The 17668-nt window shown below is 36.7% G+C and overlaps 1 protein-coding gene across 3 annotated transcripts in view; it reads right to left on the reverse strand.

Moving 5' to 3' along the window:
* Positions 1-1219: 1219 nt before the first annotated feature.
* DGKH (diacylglycerol kinase eta) overlaps positions 1220-17668 on the reverse strand; it is a 177323-nt gene continuing 160874 nt past the window's right edge. For 2 of the 3 annotated variants that reach the window (XM_047080318.1, XM_047080309.1), the window contains exons 27-30: positions 16702-16794; positions 13917-14036; positions 13449-13557; positions 1220-6801 (exon numbers count right to left, since the gene is read on the reverse strand). In XM_047080318.1, the coding sequence (XP_046936274.1) occupies positions 6749-6801; positions 13449-13557; positions 13917-14036; positions 16702-16794 (375 nt within the window). In that variant the 3' untranslated portion in view covers positions 1220-6748. Of the gene's footprint in view, positions 6802-11878; positions 12010-13448; positions 13558-13916; positions 14037-16701; positions 16795-17668 lie in introns of all 3 variants that reach the window. The other variant, XM_047080327.1, reaches the window with a different exon arrangement.

A 17668-nucleotide genomic window follows, 5' to 3' on the forward strand; every position in this document is an offset into this window, starting at 1 on the left:
TTACATTAAATTCTTAATATTGGTGATTTTATTTTGGCTTTATGCCTTTTTTCTATATGTATTTTAAATATGCAAATTATTTTTTAACAAAGTCCCTATTACTATTCAGTTACCTACGATGGTAAAAACAGAAAAATACCATTTTTTTTAAGAAGGAAAAAAAACTGGGCATCTGTTTGACAGAAATGAGTACTTCAAGTACGTAAGTAAATCGTTAACAGAGCTATTATACCCTAAGCCACAGCAGTAACAAAGAAAAGAGCTAGAATATGCATTTTGTATAAAGATTAAATTTCACAACATAATAAATAAATGCACTGATTTATACAACTTGAGAAAACCTTCTACTGATGATCACAAGTAATACTGTCTTATTATTCAGTTTGTTGATATGAGCACTGCCTCACACAGAGATTCAAAGGTAGAATTCTCACCTCCAAAGCCACAAAATATACAAAGCTGGTTTGTTATTAAATATTTTGTCTGCCAAAATTCCTGCAAACTAAAATACATCTTGGCAGTTTGAATAACCAGCAGGATAATTATTTTGGTATCAAAAGATAAGAAAAATTTTAATATGAAAATTAATAAAACCAGTAAAAGGAGAAACCTGTTGTATAAATAGACATTTTAACACAAAAGTGAGACTTTTATCTCACTTAAGAGGAAGAAACAAATTTGATACAACTTACGTGAAGATTTGAAAATAATTATCATATCTTCCCAGCTCTAGATAAATATATTACTCCAATTTATTAATCATCTTCAATATACAATATATAACTCACAAAACTGGGAATGTTACAATACCAAAACCTTTCACAGCACTAGTTACCAGTTACCAGAACTGTAAGAAATCTTTAGCTACATATCAGCTTAATACTTAGAATATACAAAGAGATATGGCTAACCTGTGGTAAACAATAGTGCAAACAGTAAGGACCACAAAATATATTCTTTTTCTTTTTAGCTTGTTTATCTAACTGCATTATCCTACTTCAATAGCATCATCAATGGAATATGAAACTTATCTTAATGCATTTTAAAAGTATCCCTATGTTCTTTTAGGTACGGTTAATTTACTCTTGAAATGCAGTTCCTATGAAATACCCAGGCTATTTATAAATTCCTATACAATGAATAACTTGTAGCTAAAATGAAATATTTTAGGTGGAGTTTTTATAGCTTTTAAGTAGTGGCTTGGTTTCTATTTTTCCAACTTAAACTTGGATGTGCATAAGAAATTAAGAGAGAAGATATAAATATATGTAAATAGAAGATCTTAGTTACATAAGGGGAATCAATCTGTCCATCTACAGTAGTAATATGGGTCTTTATCTTAAACATTGTTACTGAGTTTAACGAAGTCTCAGTTACTGTAAAAGTTATTTTCCCGAAAATAACAGAAAGAAGTATAGAAATAGGTACAGTCCAGCTGTCTTTTATCTCTCTGTTCTCTGTAATGATAAACATTTACAGTTTTTTCTTCTAACAGAAATATCTCAAAACAAAATCTGGAGACAATAACAAAGAGGAACAATAATAAAGGTAAAGAATCCTTTGGGTATTATAAAAACCAATAATCTTTGCCTTTTTAAAGTTTTGCGTGTTTCTTTAAGAAGGCATCCGATTGCAGAGGCATTGTGTTACCCATCTGACACGGAGATTGCTACACAAAAGTCACCTGGGAGATGCCATAGCAGAGACGGGTTCCAGGCTCCATGGCCCTCGGCAAGGGGAAGCCAGAGGGGGAGAGGTGAGGCTACCGAGTGCTGTGGGAACTGCCCAGAGAGGTTATTCCATTGACCAATAGTTAGTATTTGAGGAATCTTCACTTTTCACTCTTTCCAACTGACTTTAAAAGCTTGGTGTTTTAAAACTGCCTCTTGTATTATTATCAAACTCTGAACCCATGGTTTTACCCAACTTGCATCTGAAAAATGCAGGATGAGTTCGTTTGGCAGGAAGAGGGCAGGAGAGATCCTAAATCTCAAGGTTGAGAGATGTAACATTTAAGGAACTTTAGTGAAAAACTATATCCATGTAGGATTCACATGTGTAGAACATGAGAGTCCACTGTGTTGTCAGTTCAGTCAGAAATAACAGATAATGTACTTTAGAAATGATGTATATGTAAGTTTCCGCTGTAATTTTCTAAGTCATAGCTTTGCATGAATATTTTCTTTCTTGATGCCTGTTAAAAATAACTTCTATCAAGACTCAAGTGGTGCCCTCTTTATTCATTAAAATTAGCTAAAGAATCTGTAGCCAGTAATGTTTTGGTAAATGATATCAATATGTAAAAATTATTAAGTGAAGGATTACTGACAATATATCATTGGGAAAGATCTTATTACAGAATAAAATAATTTGTATTTTGAGGATCAAAATATATCTCAGGTACTATTTTAAGGAACTATTAACTGTCTGAAAATCAAGATAAATTAGCATTAAAAAAAAAAAAAGTCCAGCAAAACATGCCTTCCCGAGAGCTTTAATGACACATTCACTTTACTTGGAATCATTTTGGCTCTTTTTTTTTTTTTTTTCCATGCTTACTGGTTCATTTAATGTGTGTGTGCTGTTTGTATCCTCAAGCATGAACTACGTCAACAGGATAATCTGATGATAAGAGAAAGTGAAATGTACGAGCTGTAGGAGACTGACCTGGTCTTTACTTATCTCCTTACATATTCTTCTGAAATGTTCCCTGTGACTTAAGTTGTGAACAAATGAGAATGTGACATTAGGAAGAAACTGAGCAAACGTAGATTGTTAGTGACTTCAACATGAGGTAGGGAGCTGGAGAGAGGCCAGTTACGCCTGCTAGCCCATCCCCTTTCTATCTTAGCTACCCAAATACAACTCCTGGGTAGGCAGGGTTTATCTAGAACCAGAATTAGGAATAAGCATTCAGAAGAAAACTTAGCAAAGGTGATGAATGAGCTAAAGCTCCTTTCTGGGATTTCTAGGAAGTAGTGGGTTGGGGAGTGAGCTATTTGAGGGCTTTTTGAAGCATTCGGATCCTTAATATCTGGGAGCGATAAAATGTGGCTAGGCCAGTGCTAACCACCACCAAATCTTGTTTACAAAGAAGATTGAAATTCAGTAGGTCTGGAGGGGACCTGAAATTCTGCATTTCTATAAGCTCCCAGGTGGCATGGGTGCTGCTGGCCCAGGGACCACGTTTGAGTAGCAATGATCTAGACCAGTGTTGGCCAGTACGATTTTTGCAATGATGGAAATGTTTAACACCTGCACTGTCTATTGTAGTTACTGCGCACTTGAAACGTGGCTGGTGCAATGGAGAAATTAACTTTCTAATTAAATTAATGTAAATTTAAACAGCCACATGTGGCTAAGTGCCTATAATACTGGACAGCAAGGGTCTCAACATTCACAGGTCATCTCTTCTCAGCCAGAGCAATCTATATCACGGTCCCGAAATCATCTAACCCATCCGTTCATTTAGATTAGCAAGTTTCCTTTTTTAAAATGTGAACTGTAAAATTCGTTTTCTTTAAATTGTTTTCTTCCTAGCACTTTGTTCAGAGGATCCGCAACAGGCACTCAAGCGGGGAGAGGTGAAAGCAGTCATTCTGTAGTATGGAAGTTGATGAAGAAAAGGTACCAAAGAGTAGTGAGAATCTGAGCAACCATCACTGCATTGGGCATGTGGGAAATGGGAGGCCAAAAGCTGGCAAGGAAACTCAGAAAGGGAGGTGGAATAACACTGAAGGGAAGAATTGAGTCCTTTGAAATTTTACTTAGGCCTGACCCTGTCCCTTTCCTTCTTGAAAAGCAAGTTTTGGAATGCCTGGCTGGCTCAGTCACTGTAGCATGTGACTCGGTCTCGGGGTTGTGAGTCAAGGCCCATGTTGCGTAGGGAGATTACTTAAAAATAAAATCTTAAAAAAAAAAAAAAGCCAAGTTCTTCCTCACGGAAATAAGACTTGAAGGAAATGGATGCTGGCTGTGATTCCCCTTCACCTCTCCCAAATTATCCAGGTGTGGGAGAGCATAGCGGGGAGGAACAGTACAGTTACAGCTGACAGTCAAGAGTAGGCTTAAGCTTCTCACCTCAGCTTCTGAATGGATCAGGGTACAGAGGCCACAACTGCACTCCCCTGAGCTGGGATCACCTCCCAGAGAGAAGCTCTTTCTACTTTCTATTTATAGCTCCATCTACTGTAAGAAGCTGGCTCCTCTGTGAGGCTGACAGGGGCCTAAGGAGGCTCTGAGGATACCATCTTGGCAAACAGGTGTGGGCAAAGTCATGTGGGTCCTACACAGCCATGCATAGACAAAGCATACAGGAAAGATTGCTCTAATTTAACGACAAAAAAAAAAAAAAAAAAGATACTGAAATTGTCATTTTAAAGGATTTTCCTCATCCAAAAGCCATCTGCAGGAAAACTCTAGTTAAGAGTCTATTAACTGAGGTTTTACAACATAAAGAGTTATTACCTAAGAGTAAAAAGATCACCATCAGCCAAAAAAAATTAATCATTTACATCTTACTCTCAAATTCTGAACATGTAATAGCTTAAGTCTCTTCTGTTGGCAAAGGGGTATTTTGGGTGAGTGAAAATCAACCCAAAATTCATTGGTGAGTCCCATGCCTCTCTGCACCTACATTTCTCTTTTTGGTAGAGCTGGACAGGTATCTGTGTCCTCAGCAGAATTCCGAGACTCTGCCATCTCTATTTTAATTTCACAGGGAAGTGCCTGGAAGAGAGCGGGACAACTTGCAGGGGACAGGGGGTGCGGATTATCAAGGGACTGGAAGAGAAGCCCTTTGATTTCATAGATGAGGGTAACAATACACTTACTAAGTGAGTGGTTTTTTACTCTTTCATGCTACTTGATATAATTTCCTTTGAAAATTTTCTATTTATTCACAACTTAGACAGGTAGAATATATAGTCAGACATATTTGGTCAGGAACCCATCAGGCTCATTTATTTTTAAGATGTCTTAATTTTGTGATTTTACTAGTAAATATGCAATGTATAAATAAGAATAAAGTGTCAAATGTTTAAACTTCTTTGATACAATTAAATTATGTCTGACAATAGTTCACTTTAAGTGCTTTCCCGTTAATATTTCTCATTAAGCATTTGGCAAATAATTGTCTAGAAAATATCAGTGAGAGTACATTTCAAGATTATGTGTGTTAAGCATGAATATACAAACACGGTATATGTGTACAGACACATATATGTGTATATGTGTATGTGTGTGTATTTGTATCTACAGAGCACCTGCTTAGAAGGCTACTTCATGAAAATTGTTACCACTGGGTCAATACCCTGTTTACTTCTCTTATATAGGAGATTTTGAAATATTACAATTAATTTTTGGTACATAACGCCTAAAGAAAGATGGTCTGAGGATATTTTGGTGACTTTTTAACAAGTATGCCTTTGGCTTTCAAAGATTTGATAATTGTAATGTTGACTCGTACTGAGCTACACTGAAGTAGAGTGGTTTAGAAACAAGAAAATAATACCTGCCTGATATAAGAATTAGGTGAGATAATAGTAATAATGGTATAAGAATGAGATGAGATAAAAGCCCTTAAGAAAAAATGTAAATCTCTTGTTGGGAAGTTGTGTCAGTAGTCACTCTAGCTAGTGGATAAGTCTGGGTGACCAATCGGCATACGATCAGTATACAAACCCCAGCTGAGACCTTCAGAAAACTGGATGTCAACAGCCCACTATATTATAAATACAAACAGAGTATTGAATAAACACTAAATTAAAACCAAAGATAAGAACAAAATGTGGGAATTTTGGTTTGGGAAGCTATAACAAGTTTTGTTCGGCAATAGAACACATACTTTTATGAAAATATCCAGAAAATTTTCCTACTGTGCATACCTAGTGTTGATAATAGAGTGAAATAAAATTGGCTTGCATAAAATGTGTATCATTTGTTGATTATGGCACAGGCACGTGTTCACAAATTCTCAGATACAGAATATTTATCCAAAATCCCACATCAAAGAACAGAAAAGTGCCTTTAACCAACAAAAAGGTACTTAGGCAGTAATAAATTAAATTACATTAAAACTGACATGGAAGCCAGGTTTTAAGATATTACATGTGACATGCAAGAAAAAGAAAGACAATTCAGGCAGGAATGTCGTGCATTAAGATTTGCATTCATTCATAATATTTGAGGGGTTTTAACCATATTCTATGACCACTGAATGCTAGCAAAGTGAGGCGATACCCATCTAACATTCAAAACACAGCTTAATTTACATCTTAATCTCCTAACCAACTATTTTAAGGAAGAAGCCAATGCCTCCAATAGTGAAACCTAAGAGTTTTAGCCACATATTGTTATGCAGTCACAGAGTAAGAACATTCCATCTGACCAGGTTTAAGGAAAGTAAACATTTCCATCTTTTAGACAATGCAATTGTCTCAGATTCCTCCTACCTTCTTACTTATATGAGCATATTTTAACATGTCAAGTTTGCACAATAAGGAAATGGCTTTGTGGAATGTATTTTTTTGGCACGAAAATATTTTCTAATACCTCAAATCAAAATTTTCACCCACAGCAAAATATCAAGCCACAGAGGTGCTCAGTGGTGCTTACTTTTCTAGGCAGAAGACTACAGAAACAGACAACTGCTTCCAAGAGCTTTGTATTAAGTAGCAATTACTTCCCTTCCAAGGAATAGCACCAATGTGATTACACCTCAGACTGGGGAGTGCTCCTTCCAAGCTCTTTAATTCCCTGGAGAATTCGCTTCATATGGCCCACTTTCGTTATCCCCAGGTCCTGAAAGAAAAGAAAGAAAGAAAGAAAGAAAGAAAGAAAGAAAGAAAGAAAGAAAGAAAGAAAGAAAGAGAAAAAAGGTGGAAAGAGAAAAAGAAAAAAGAAAGAGAAGGAAAAGAAAGAAGTTTATTGACCAGAGAAGACCGAGGTTTAAATATTTCACCAGCAAATAGTATAATTAGCATCCAGTTCATTAAGTTTAGTTTATAATCAATGATTTAGGAAGCAAAAACTATAAAAGTCAATTTATAAAGCAAAAATTGCCAACCAGTAAAAAAAAATCGCATCCTACACAAACTCTTAAACGTTAACACTATCATAAATTATACACAATACAATTCTTTAAGAGTCAAAATTGGTTTCTCCTATTCTTCTTCTTTTTAAAACACAGGTCCTTTTGGGATCTCTGAGAAAAGTGGCATGTGACATCAGGGCATCCACAGTTAGTCCTAAGGCAACCATGAACATCCTTCCTAAAGTAGTAAACTTAAAAGTAAAGCCTAATCCTAAAGAAAGATATTAGTGGCCACCACCTACATGTGGAATTTAAATGCATTTACAGTTACATTTAGAGTCTTTGATTTGAGTGGTCTATTTAAATATCCTTTCTACTTTGTAATGCAGAAGTATAAAAAAATTACATAAACATAGCTCTCTGTGGGTTGATGCTTTTCCTCAAAACACTCGTGGCTCCTTTGCCTCAGAACTCTCCTTGTTTCTTACAGAACTGTCTTTCTATAAAGAGCCAAGAATTCAATATTTAGCTTTCAGAAGTGGAGGATGGTTCCAGAGTGTGCAGCACACAGCAGGCACCTGGCAAAGAAATACTTGTTGCAGGAAGGAAGGAGATGCATACAAGACAGCCATGATGCTCACTACCTGAAAAACTAAAAGAAAGGGTGAAGGCCTCCAAACCCTGTAATTTCTTTTTTGTTTAATTAGCTTTTATTTTTTTTATTAAAAAATGTTTATTTATCTTGAGAGAGACAGAGAGAGAGAGACAGAGAGCAAGCAGGGGAGGGGCACAGAGAGAGGGAGAGAGAATCCCAAGCAGGTCCCTCACTGTCAGCACAGAGCCCAATGTGGGGCTCGAACTCATGAAACTTGAGATCATGATGACCTGAGCCGAAATCAAGAGTCGGATGCTAAACCGACTGAGCCAATCAGCCACCATCACCCACCGCCATAGTTAATTTAAGTGTAATGAGTATGATCAATTTGCTAACAGGTGAAGTCAAACAAATTCTGAGTAAAACAGAGGGTTTGGTATATTTGAAAATTAGCAAAAAGATGGCTTCCAAAGTAGCATCGAAAACAGGATTATGAGGTACCACAAAATCATGTGTCTGAGAAGATAAAGATTCCAAATATCCATTCTATTTTGTAGGCTAAGAGCATTATTTATTTTTAAGCTTTAAATGAAATAGATCAGAGTATTTGAAGTGCGTGCACACATGTGCTCTCTCTTCCACACACTTTATGGGCTCTTTGAATTCTATAGCAGTAATGCTACTGACACTTTTTTTTTCTGACAATTTTGAATCTTTCTAGAAAATACTTTTTCTACAGCAAGTACTCTTTTCCAGCCTGAGATCATTTCTAGGTCATGCTTCTACAATATGTAACTGACCCTGAAAAATATTTTCTCATATGACACCAGGTCATTCTTTTTTATTTTTATTTTTTTTAGTGTCTATTTTTGAGAGAGAGAGAAAGTCAGAGTGTGAGCAGGGGTGGGGAGGGGCAGAGAGAGAGAGGGAGACCCAGAATCTGAAGCAGGCTCCAGGCTCTGCACTGTCAGCGCAGAGCCCAGTGGAGGGCTCGAACTCACGAACTATGAGATCATGACCTGAGCCGAAGTCGGATACCTAGCCGACTGAGCCACCCAGGTGCCCCAACACTGGGTCATTCATAACCAGTCTTAAGGAAGTGTGTGCTAAAATAGCAAACTCAAAAGCAAGACCAAAACCTAAAGAAAGATAGCTGCTCCTGCTACCTAACTTTGAGATATAAATGCATTTACAGTTGCATTTCGATTCTTTTATTTGAGTGGGATATTTAAATATTCTTTCTGCTTTGCTAACATAATTATCTGATTAATAAATACACTTAATATTAAATATTTTATTTCAGGCCATATGCACATTGTATTCTTGAGAATAAAAACTTCTCTGGGAGAGGCAGACTCTCCTCAGAATTACCAATTTGGTGTAATGAGATGAATGTTTTCCATAGAGTTATACTAACTCCTAGCTGTATTTTCTTTATTTTGAGTTCAATACTCTCATGTCTTCTAGGAGTTAGGCTGTGATAAAGTTATGCCATGACATCTATTACACCTTTCTTATTTTTTCATATTCTTTATTAGTGGCCTTTTCTTTCTTTGGATGAATAGGCCTGATTTGGCAAAAACATACTTTGTAGACATTCAGTTACCTTTGAAGCCACACATATGCAACTTTCCAAATGGAAAAAAACAAAAACCAACCACACAAACAAAACCACTGGATCTTTACCATTTTCTTTGGTGTCCCTCACTTTTGCCTACTGTCTTCCTGGGGGTGAAATAACGTAATCAGTTTATATGTCTGCTAAAGCACCTTAGAAATATTTTTCCTTTCCCACCTTTACAGGGTCACATTGCTATCTCTAGTCGTCTTGCTAAGAAGAAAGTAACACTTGAGCCAAGATCTGAGCAGGAGTTAGCTAGGTGAGGAGGGGTAGTGAGGAGGGGCAGGGCTGGAGTGGGACAGCAGAATAGAGGTTTGGTTTTTGACACGTGAAGACTGACACCCCTGTGTGATAGGCAAGTTTCAAGTAGAGGTGGTGATATAATCCTAGAGCTCTCAAATGAGGTCAGGGCTGGAAATACAACCCTGTGAGCCACTGCCATATTCATGGACCATACCTGAAGCAATGGAAATGGGTAAGATTACCCAGGGAGTAGGTAATCCTTTACCAACATTGGTAGACTTTATGCCAAAAAGTCTGCTCCCTCTTACAGCTACACCCAGAGAGCAAGGGGAGCTCATCTTCTACCTTCATGAAGGCTTTGTCCGACAGCTGGTTCTTTCCGTAAGATTATTTTCCTTTTCTCATTCCCTCAGACCGTGTTTTAGAACCAAAAGAGTTAAAAAGGACAGTGTCAATACAGATTTCCAAAAGACAAGTTATAAGGGAAAGAATGTAGTTTGTATTAAAAATAAAAACAAAGTAGGGGTGCTTGGGTAGCCAAGTCAGTTAAGTGTCTGACTTCAGCTCAGGTCATGACCTCACGGCCCGTGACTTCGAGACCCGCGTTGGGCTCTGTGCTGACAGCTCAGAGCCTGGAGCCTGCTTCAGATTCTGTGTCTCCCTCGCTTTCTGCCCCTCCCCACTCATGCTCTGTCTCTGTCTCTCAAAAATGAATAAACATTAAAAAAATTTTTAAAAATAATAAAAACAAAGTAGACCAAAAAGTTCCATGAAAAGCTAAAGAGAAAATTTACTAAAATAATTCTTAACCATTTCCTTTTTACTCTTACTTTTTTCTAGCCAAGTCCTATCACTCTAACTTTGACTTTGCATACATATGAGCTTTGTTTCTTCATTCTGCAAATATTTGCTTTGCTCACTGTGTATGTGTGTGTCTATTTGTATGCTTATAGGTGCATATACATATATATAACATACAGAGATATATTTATATATACATACACATACAGTCTTTTCCTTTAATATACGCTTACTCATGGCAAATGAAATGTAAAGAGAGACTGGCATAGCATATCAATCAGTAGCTAGTCAATAAATATTGCTGCCTGCCAAGGATATGAGAAGCTATCCTTAGATACAATGATGCCTTACATTTATTTTTTTGTGCACTCATTCCACGTTTTGAAGCCAATCTTTACTCTATGAACTTTAGCACTGTATATTTTGGTTTTTTCCAGATTTGGGACTCTCAACTGTGATAATTAATTAATCTACTTCTTTATTATTATTCTGGTTAAAAAACATTTACATATAAATGGTGTCCACTTTTAATGTGCTAAAACTGTATGACTCTGCTTTATAAAATCCTACAGATTACCCATACATTGTTCAAAGATCTCTGCTACCGTATTTATAGATAAAGGCACAACAGTTCACAAATTTGTTAGGGATTTACTGTACCATAATTCCATGAGAATCAGAACCTGGCCTACTGGAAAAGGATCACTCCAAAATATATCAAAGGCTTTGTCATTTTCTTATTACTCAATCTTGGAATTTTAAAATGGCAGCGTTTGGTAAGAAAATATAAGATGACAAAATTCTACTCCCAACCTTAAGAAAGAATACTCTACTTTGGCCACTGGCAGTCTCCACCTGAAAAATCCAAGAGAACCACTGCTTACCGCTAATTAATGATATTCTTTCTGGTCATAAATGACAAAGGGGCTCTAAGCTGCATTCCAGCAAGAGTAAAGCATAATTTTTACTTCATTTACTAAAGAAAATAATACATTTATTTTTGAGCATAATACAATTTTAACAGTAAATCATGGGAAGGGCATTTGAATTTATTGGTCTAGTTGTTCACGTGACTTCTGAAAGGGCAATCAGAAACACAACAAAATCAGAGGACTCTAAGTAGCCACTGCTGTGAGTCCCTTATTTAGTTCCATATATTAGGAAGACTTTGTTACTGGTATTTTCAATTGATTTTTAGTTGTTAACCTTTGGTTAGATTTTTAAGTCGTCTTCAGCAACAATTACCACCTTTCATGCCGACTCAATAAAGTGAGCTGATGGAAACATGAGCCATTTGGAAATATTAGCACAGGAACAGCCGTATGCATGGATGCAGAGAAAAATTACTAACTTCATGCTAAGCTTTAGCTACAATAATCAGAGAATGATTTTTGATAGGAAAATATTGCTGACATTCTTGTTTAAAAAGCAGAGGAACTCCAACCACAGGACAATGCATATTAGATTACTGCACATTTGCATAACATAAGCCAAGCTAGAAGCACATAACAAAAGAGGTGCAGGATAAAGGATTCTGTTTTGCCAGGAAATTTTCAAAAGCAGAAGAGTAGCACAAAGGAAATACCTTAAGATCTCGCCTTTCCAGATGCAAAAGTTCAGCCCCTCTGATGTCATGACGGATGAAGATTTCTTTGTACTCTCCCAAACTGAGCAGATCCAGCCAAGCAGCAACTTCCTCTGTGCCCCATTTTTGAACTACCAAAGTTAAGAGCAAAACCCCCTTAATTTCTACATGCTCAATGCATTACAAAGCAAAGGTTGGCCAAAGAAGATGCAAAACAGAGTACAGCGGGCAGTGCTAGCAAAGGGAAAGGTTAAAGGTGTTGTTTCAACAAAACTCCAATTTCATTGTTCCCCATGCAGGTTACAGACCATCAATCAACACAAAGGTCTGACTAGGCAAAAACATTCACTGCTGGGCACCCAAACTACACAATAGGAATAAAAAATGTATTTCTCATGATTAGGATAAATAGTACAAGATCAAAATAAGCTCTGATGATTTCTTTAAGACCATATATGGCACTAATTTAATTTAATTAGCTACAAACGCTAATCAAAATATGAAATCTGAAACAGGGTACTGAATTTTACACAAACTTCTGTTTTGGGTCTTGCTGTCTTCAAGTATCGCCTTTATTGATTCTATTACTATTTATAATTATAATTATTGATAATTACAGCACCAAACGTGTTGTTAGATCATTTTAATGTCCTCTAAATGCCGTCAATGCTTCTAAGATTTGTTGGATTGTTATTTTCCAATGTACATAATCGTGGTTGTATACATTTTATTCAACGTTGCTTAGCTGAATTAAAGATTATTTATTTGCCCTATTTGGTTTTAAAATGCCCTTCAATAGCTGCTCTACGATTGTCAAAAATAAGGTCATGTATCACTTTTTAAAAGGAGTTAGCTAACTCGGAAGAATTATAAAATGGCTTGATTATGAAAGGCACCTACTGTCCCATACACAGAACTTGAAGGTGTTTTAGCACCAGTGCAGCATTAACGTTAATTTCTAGGGGAAGGTGGAAAGGGAACAAGACAAACAACATCAAAGGCAGAGTTTAATCTTCGCTTGAGAATGCAAATGTCACAGTAGATTGTCATTACTGAGGGAATGAAATGGTGTAGTAAGTCTTTGAAACAGGAGAAAAAGAACAGGTAACTTTAGGTAGAAGATATATTTAGCAAGTTAAAAGATATATTTAGCAAGTTTCTATATTTCATTTATGAAAATCTCGATTTTGAACTCTGACGAGAAACAAGTTATCCACTGATGCCTTGAATTGTTAAGCAAGACAAAGGACCATCTAAACAGATGCACTGATGTCCACTGAAGAGAGTACAAGCAAACCTCGTTTTCTTGTGTGCATCATAACTACAGGCTCTTACTGGTTTTTGGACTTTGCTTGAGTATGATATGATTTACTTTATTATGGTAAAACGAACACAAAACTCTCCATTTTAGCCGGTTTATGGTATACAATTCAGCAGCATTTAGTACATTTGTAAAGTGCAATGGTCACCACTAATAGTTCCAGAACATTCTCATCACCTTGGTGACACTGCTTTAATAAGTTATTTTTTCCATAATGTAATACTTTCCCTTCCAGTGTGGATCACCTACCAGGCTGTGAACCTGTCTTCTGTTTCTGAACCTTTTCCTTTTTAAATTTTGGCACTATACGAAATACTGTGCTTCTGCTGTTTCTCTTGGTGCAATCCATGGGGGGTTCCTGTTCGGGTCGAGCAAGAAGAGAATTTTCTCAGGACATTAAGAGAAGAAAAACTCACTCTGATATTACAGACAATGCAGGAATAAATGCAAAACACTGCTGAAATGACAATGCAGGAATAAATGCAAAACACTCCTTAAAATAAAAGTGTACAATGTTATGTACTACCGAACATGTACTGATTCCCCGAAGATACCTCTGTTCATAGGAAAGCCTTTTCTTGCTTGTTCAAGAACAGCACATTTGAAAGTAGCGTCCAGAATTCGTTTTCCCTGGAATGTCCCTTTTTCAAAAGATGATTTCAAATTCTATTGTCAGAAAGTCTACACTTACAAAGAAACAGGCCAGATTTTACATACCTCATCTTCGTTTGGATGTAAGATATAATAAAGCCAAGGAATCTCTGTTAACTTCTGCAACTCCACCTCCACAGAATGTAAGGCATTAGATACCCGCTCTTCATGTGGGGATTCTAAGTGCTATTTACCAGCAGGTTAAAAAACAAAACAAAACAAAACAAGTCTCAGTGACCAATCTCAAACAGAATAAACATATTTTATTTTTCTAGCAGACATCCTCAACTCTTACTAGGCTAGGTTATTGTTGTTGGTAATATGAAGGAATATAGAAAAGAGAACACATTATTTTATATTGAGCTCATTTAAAAAAAATCTGAATTGATTTATCTGTACTTCCCAAAGACAATATAAGTAGTCAGTGTGACTTTAATAATGTCACAGAAAAAAAAAGTATGGGTGGTGGTGTTGGTTTTTTTTTGTTTGTTTATTTCCTATGTAAATTCTTTCCTCTCCCTCCCTTCCAAACCATGCATCCATCCATCTATTCTGCGGCATTCTGGTAAGTAATCTCACTATTCTACTTATTTGAGGCAGAAATCCTTCTGATTTCCATAGGTCACTACGTAACCAAATAATGCTATTTTAAAACTTGGTCAAAAACATGTCACATAATAAGAACTGGCTGGTACAGAAATCTCCTGGAGAAATAGAAGAATAAGTTTAAGGGGGGGGGGAACCCATGAATCTCAGAAAAATTTATGACAAAAAGCTGTTGTCAAAATAAGGGCAAAAGCTACATGGTTTGAAATCTGGAAGGGGTTTTGGAAACTTTATAGAGAATTTAACCAGTCACCTATTTCCCACTTATTTGAAACAGTTATTAAAAAGCATGTAGAAATTCAATGGTAAAGGTGAAATACTGTTATGTGTAGGTCGGGAAGGGAGGTGACTACATTCCAGTTACTTGTTACTAACTATGCAACCAAAGGAAGGCTGGCTGATTTTAAGAGTCTTAGTTTCTTCCTAAAATAGTATAAAGATTATTTCTAAGGTCTATTCCAGCTAATCAATACTTCCATAAACCACTTTAAAATTGTAGAGTACCTACATATAGGCTTGCAGAATTTTACACTTAAAGTTCAGAGAAAATGTTACTGTTATTTATTATGGTCATTCTTCCCCCCCCCCCCCGCCCTGTTATTCAAGGTATTTGCCATTTCTAGCAGTTAATAAAAATTTGGAGATTCTCCAGTTTGTCATGTAAAATTCACCATTTTCCTTTGAGTCTAAGAATATATGCCTTATAAAATTGATAAAATGGTATTATACATTTATTCAAGAAGCAAAATGAAGTGTAAACCTTAGTTGATCTCGAATATGAGTGACTCTGTATTTTCACATCAATGTTATCAAAGGTTATGGAAAAACTCACTGGTATACATTTTAAACCAAACACCCACATTTGACAATGACAGAAACAGACTGAAATGATTAAAAGTCTGAGTGGGTGCTCCTTCTATATTAACATAATGTAATTAATAAATATTAACCAACTAACACTCAGAGGGTACTTTCAAAGTAGAGAGCTAAAATACAGAATAACTTATGCTTCTAGTTCTCGTCAATCATAAGTTATCTTAATCATGTTTCAAATAAGGCAAAAAATACATGTCCTTGACCTAAACTTGGGACCAAAGTCACAGCTCATTGGATTTCATTGGACACATTTTAGAAAAGCAGCAAAAAGACTCCGGTTAATGACAGAAGTTCCAAGAATTGGCAAAATGTTCCATTGGTTTTATCATAAAAGATAACCAACGTTTCCTCCTAAAAGTTTTTCTTCACAGCCAAAGCATCAGCAGCCACCTGTGACCCAAGGAACTTCTATTTCAGCTTCCTCTGGAGGTGGGTAAGAGCAATGGACACCATTCAACCTTTATATATTCACTCTTCTTGGAGTAGAAGATGCTCCAAGGATGCTCATCTGGACCCCCAGCAAACAGAAATTCCAACCACAGTCACTTAGTTGGCTAGCTAGCCTGTGACACACCTCCCATTTTCCCACTAGGCCAGACACTATGACTTTTACTACCACTTTTATTTAGGTGTGTATTTTCCAAAGCAAGAGATAATATTAGTCAAGAGAAATGTTTTAAGATCACCACCAATCAGTTAATCAGAATTGTTACAAGGAAGTTAAAAACAGCTAACACATTTAGGCTTTCTACACAGTTAGGACAGCACGTGTGAAAACCCACAAGTGAACACTAGGTGACAAGAAGACCCAATATTCTAGAACATTTGAAAAAGGGGAGAGAAGAAAGGCTGACCGGTCAGACTCTGGGCAAACCAAACAGGATGTCTGTGGAACAGTTCCACTGTAGCACTTATGCTTGAGGTCCATGGACTGTGGTTAGATTCACACCTGCCCTAAACTTGATTTCCAGGACCACTCTGAGTTAATCTAGGGATATGGCTAGTTCTTGAATTTAGTTCTTGAAACATCCAGTCTAGAAAGAGTTGCCCTTTAAGCAAATCGAAAAATCATACCAATCACATTTCAAAATATCATGTTTCAAATCTATCAAAGCTGACTGGGGACAGTAGAACTGCATAAAAACACGATGGCATATGCGAGGGGAAACTTCTCCTGTTAGTCTGAATCATTACTCCCTGGTTTAGCCATGTCCTTTCCTGAAGGCAAAAGCTAGGTACAGAGAAAGCTGTAAGGATGGAGGCCAGAAGGCTGATCCTGCCTTAGAATCTGATGAATGCATGCTCCTGACTGAAAGGGAGGCCCATACATTGATCATCATTCTTGTGTTATCAGTCGTTTTCTCCTTACCAAAGGAACCCTGCCAACTAGTAAAGATTCTGTTTCATTATACAGTGCCTTCACATTGATGGCTATTTCGGTGGCAGTGTCTCTCGTAAGACTCTAGAAAAAAACACAACAACACATCAAAGACAAGTAGTTCTGTATTAAATTGGGATTCAATCATCAGCAAATACCTTAAATTTTATTCTTCCAAGAAATTCACATCACAAATGTTTTTTAAAAACCTACCAAATTTGTATTGCCATTGAATAACTTCACACTCATGTTTGTTAGTATGATTACTTCTTCTGACCTTTACAGCACAGAACCAAACAAATGCTCTGACTGTACTGAGACACTCAGGACCATATCTCCTACATACAAACGTGTGCCTGCTCCCAACAACATACACATATTCCCACAAAAAAGTTAAGTCAAAGGAAACGATGCCTTAAAGGGGCATTATCAGATCATAGTCAGTTCTATCCACTGACTTTGACTCTCAGAAGTTCCAACCAGATTGCTTTTTTAGCACTTATCTATTAATTTAGGTGACTTCCATCCAGTAATTAAAAAGAATAAAATGATGCTATATCAGTTTTCTGTACCCTACAGTCTTGTACTGTGAATCACATTTCAAGAGAGTTATATTGTATCCCTTTTATTCACTATTAATGTGTACATTAAAAAGTTTACAGAAGTTAAAAAATTGTAGTCTCTACATTAAACATTACCAGTTTAGTAGAACAAAATGAAGTGAGAATAGCTTCTGTGTACAACTTCAACAATGAATAAACATCGCTAATAAAATACATAGTATCTACCTGTGCCCACATCAAGGTGTAGGGGACAAGGTGAAAGAGAGGACAAGGAGGAATGGTAGCAGCCTGAACAGAACGAGGGGAAGGAAGATGGCAAGGTGACAGATGACTGAGAGTGAAGTGTGTGTGTGTGTGTGGGGGGGGGGGGCGGGAAGAAGAGAATTTAAGAGCAG

Source organism: Lynx rufus, unplaced genomic scaffold (genome assembly GCF_022079265.1).
Source record: "Lynx rufus isolate CCGP_SWC_20201006 ecotype Redwood Valley unplaced genomic scaffold, mLynRuf1.p SCAF_1, whole genome shotgun sequence".
In the NCBI taxonomy this organism is placed as follows: domain Eukaryota; kingdom Metazoa; phylum Chordata; class Mammalia; order Carnivora; family Felidae; genus Lynx; species Lynx rufus.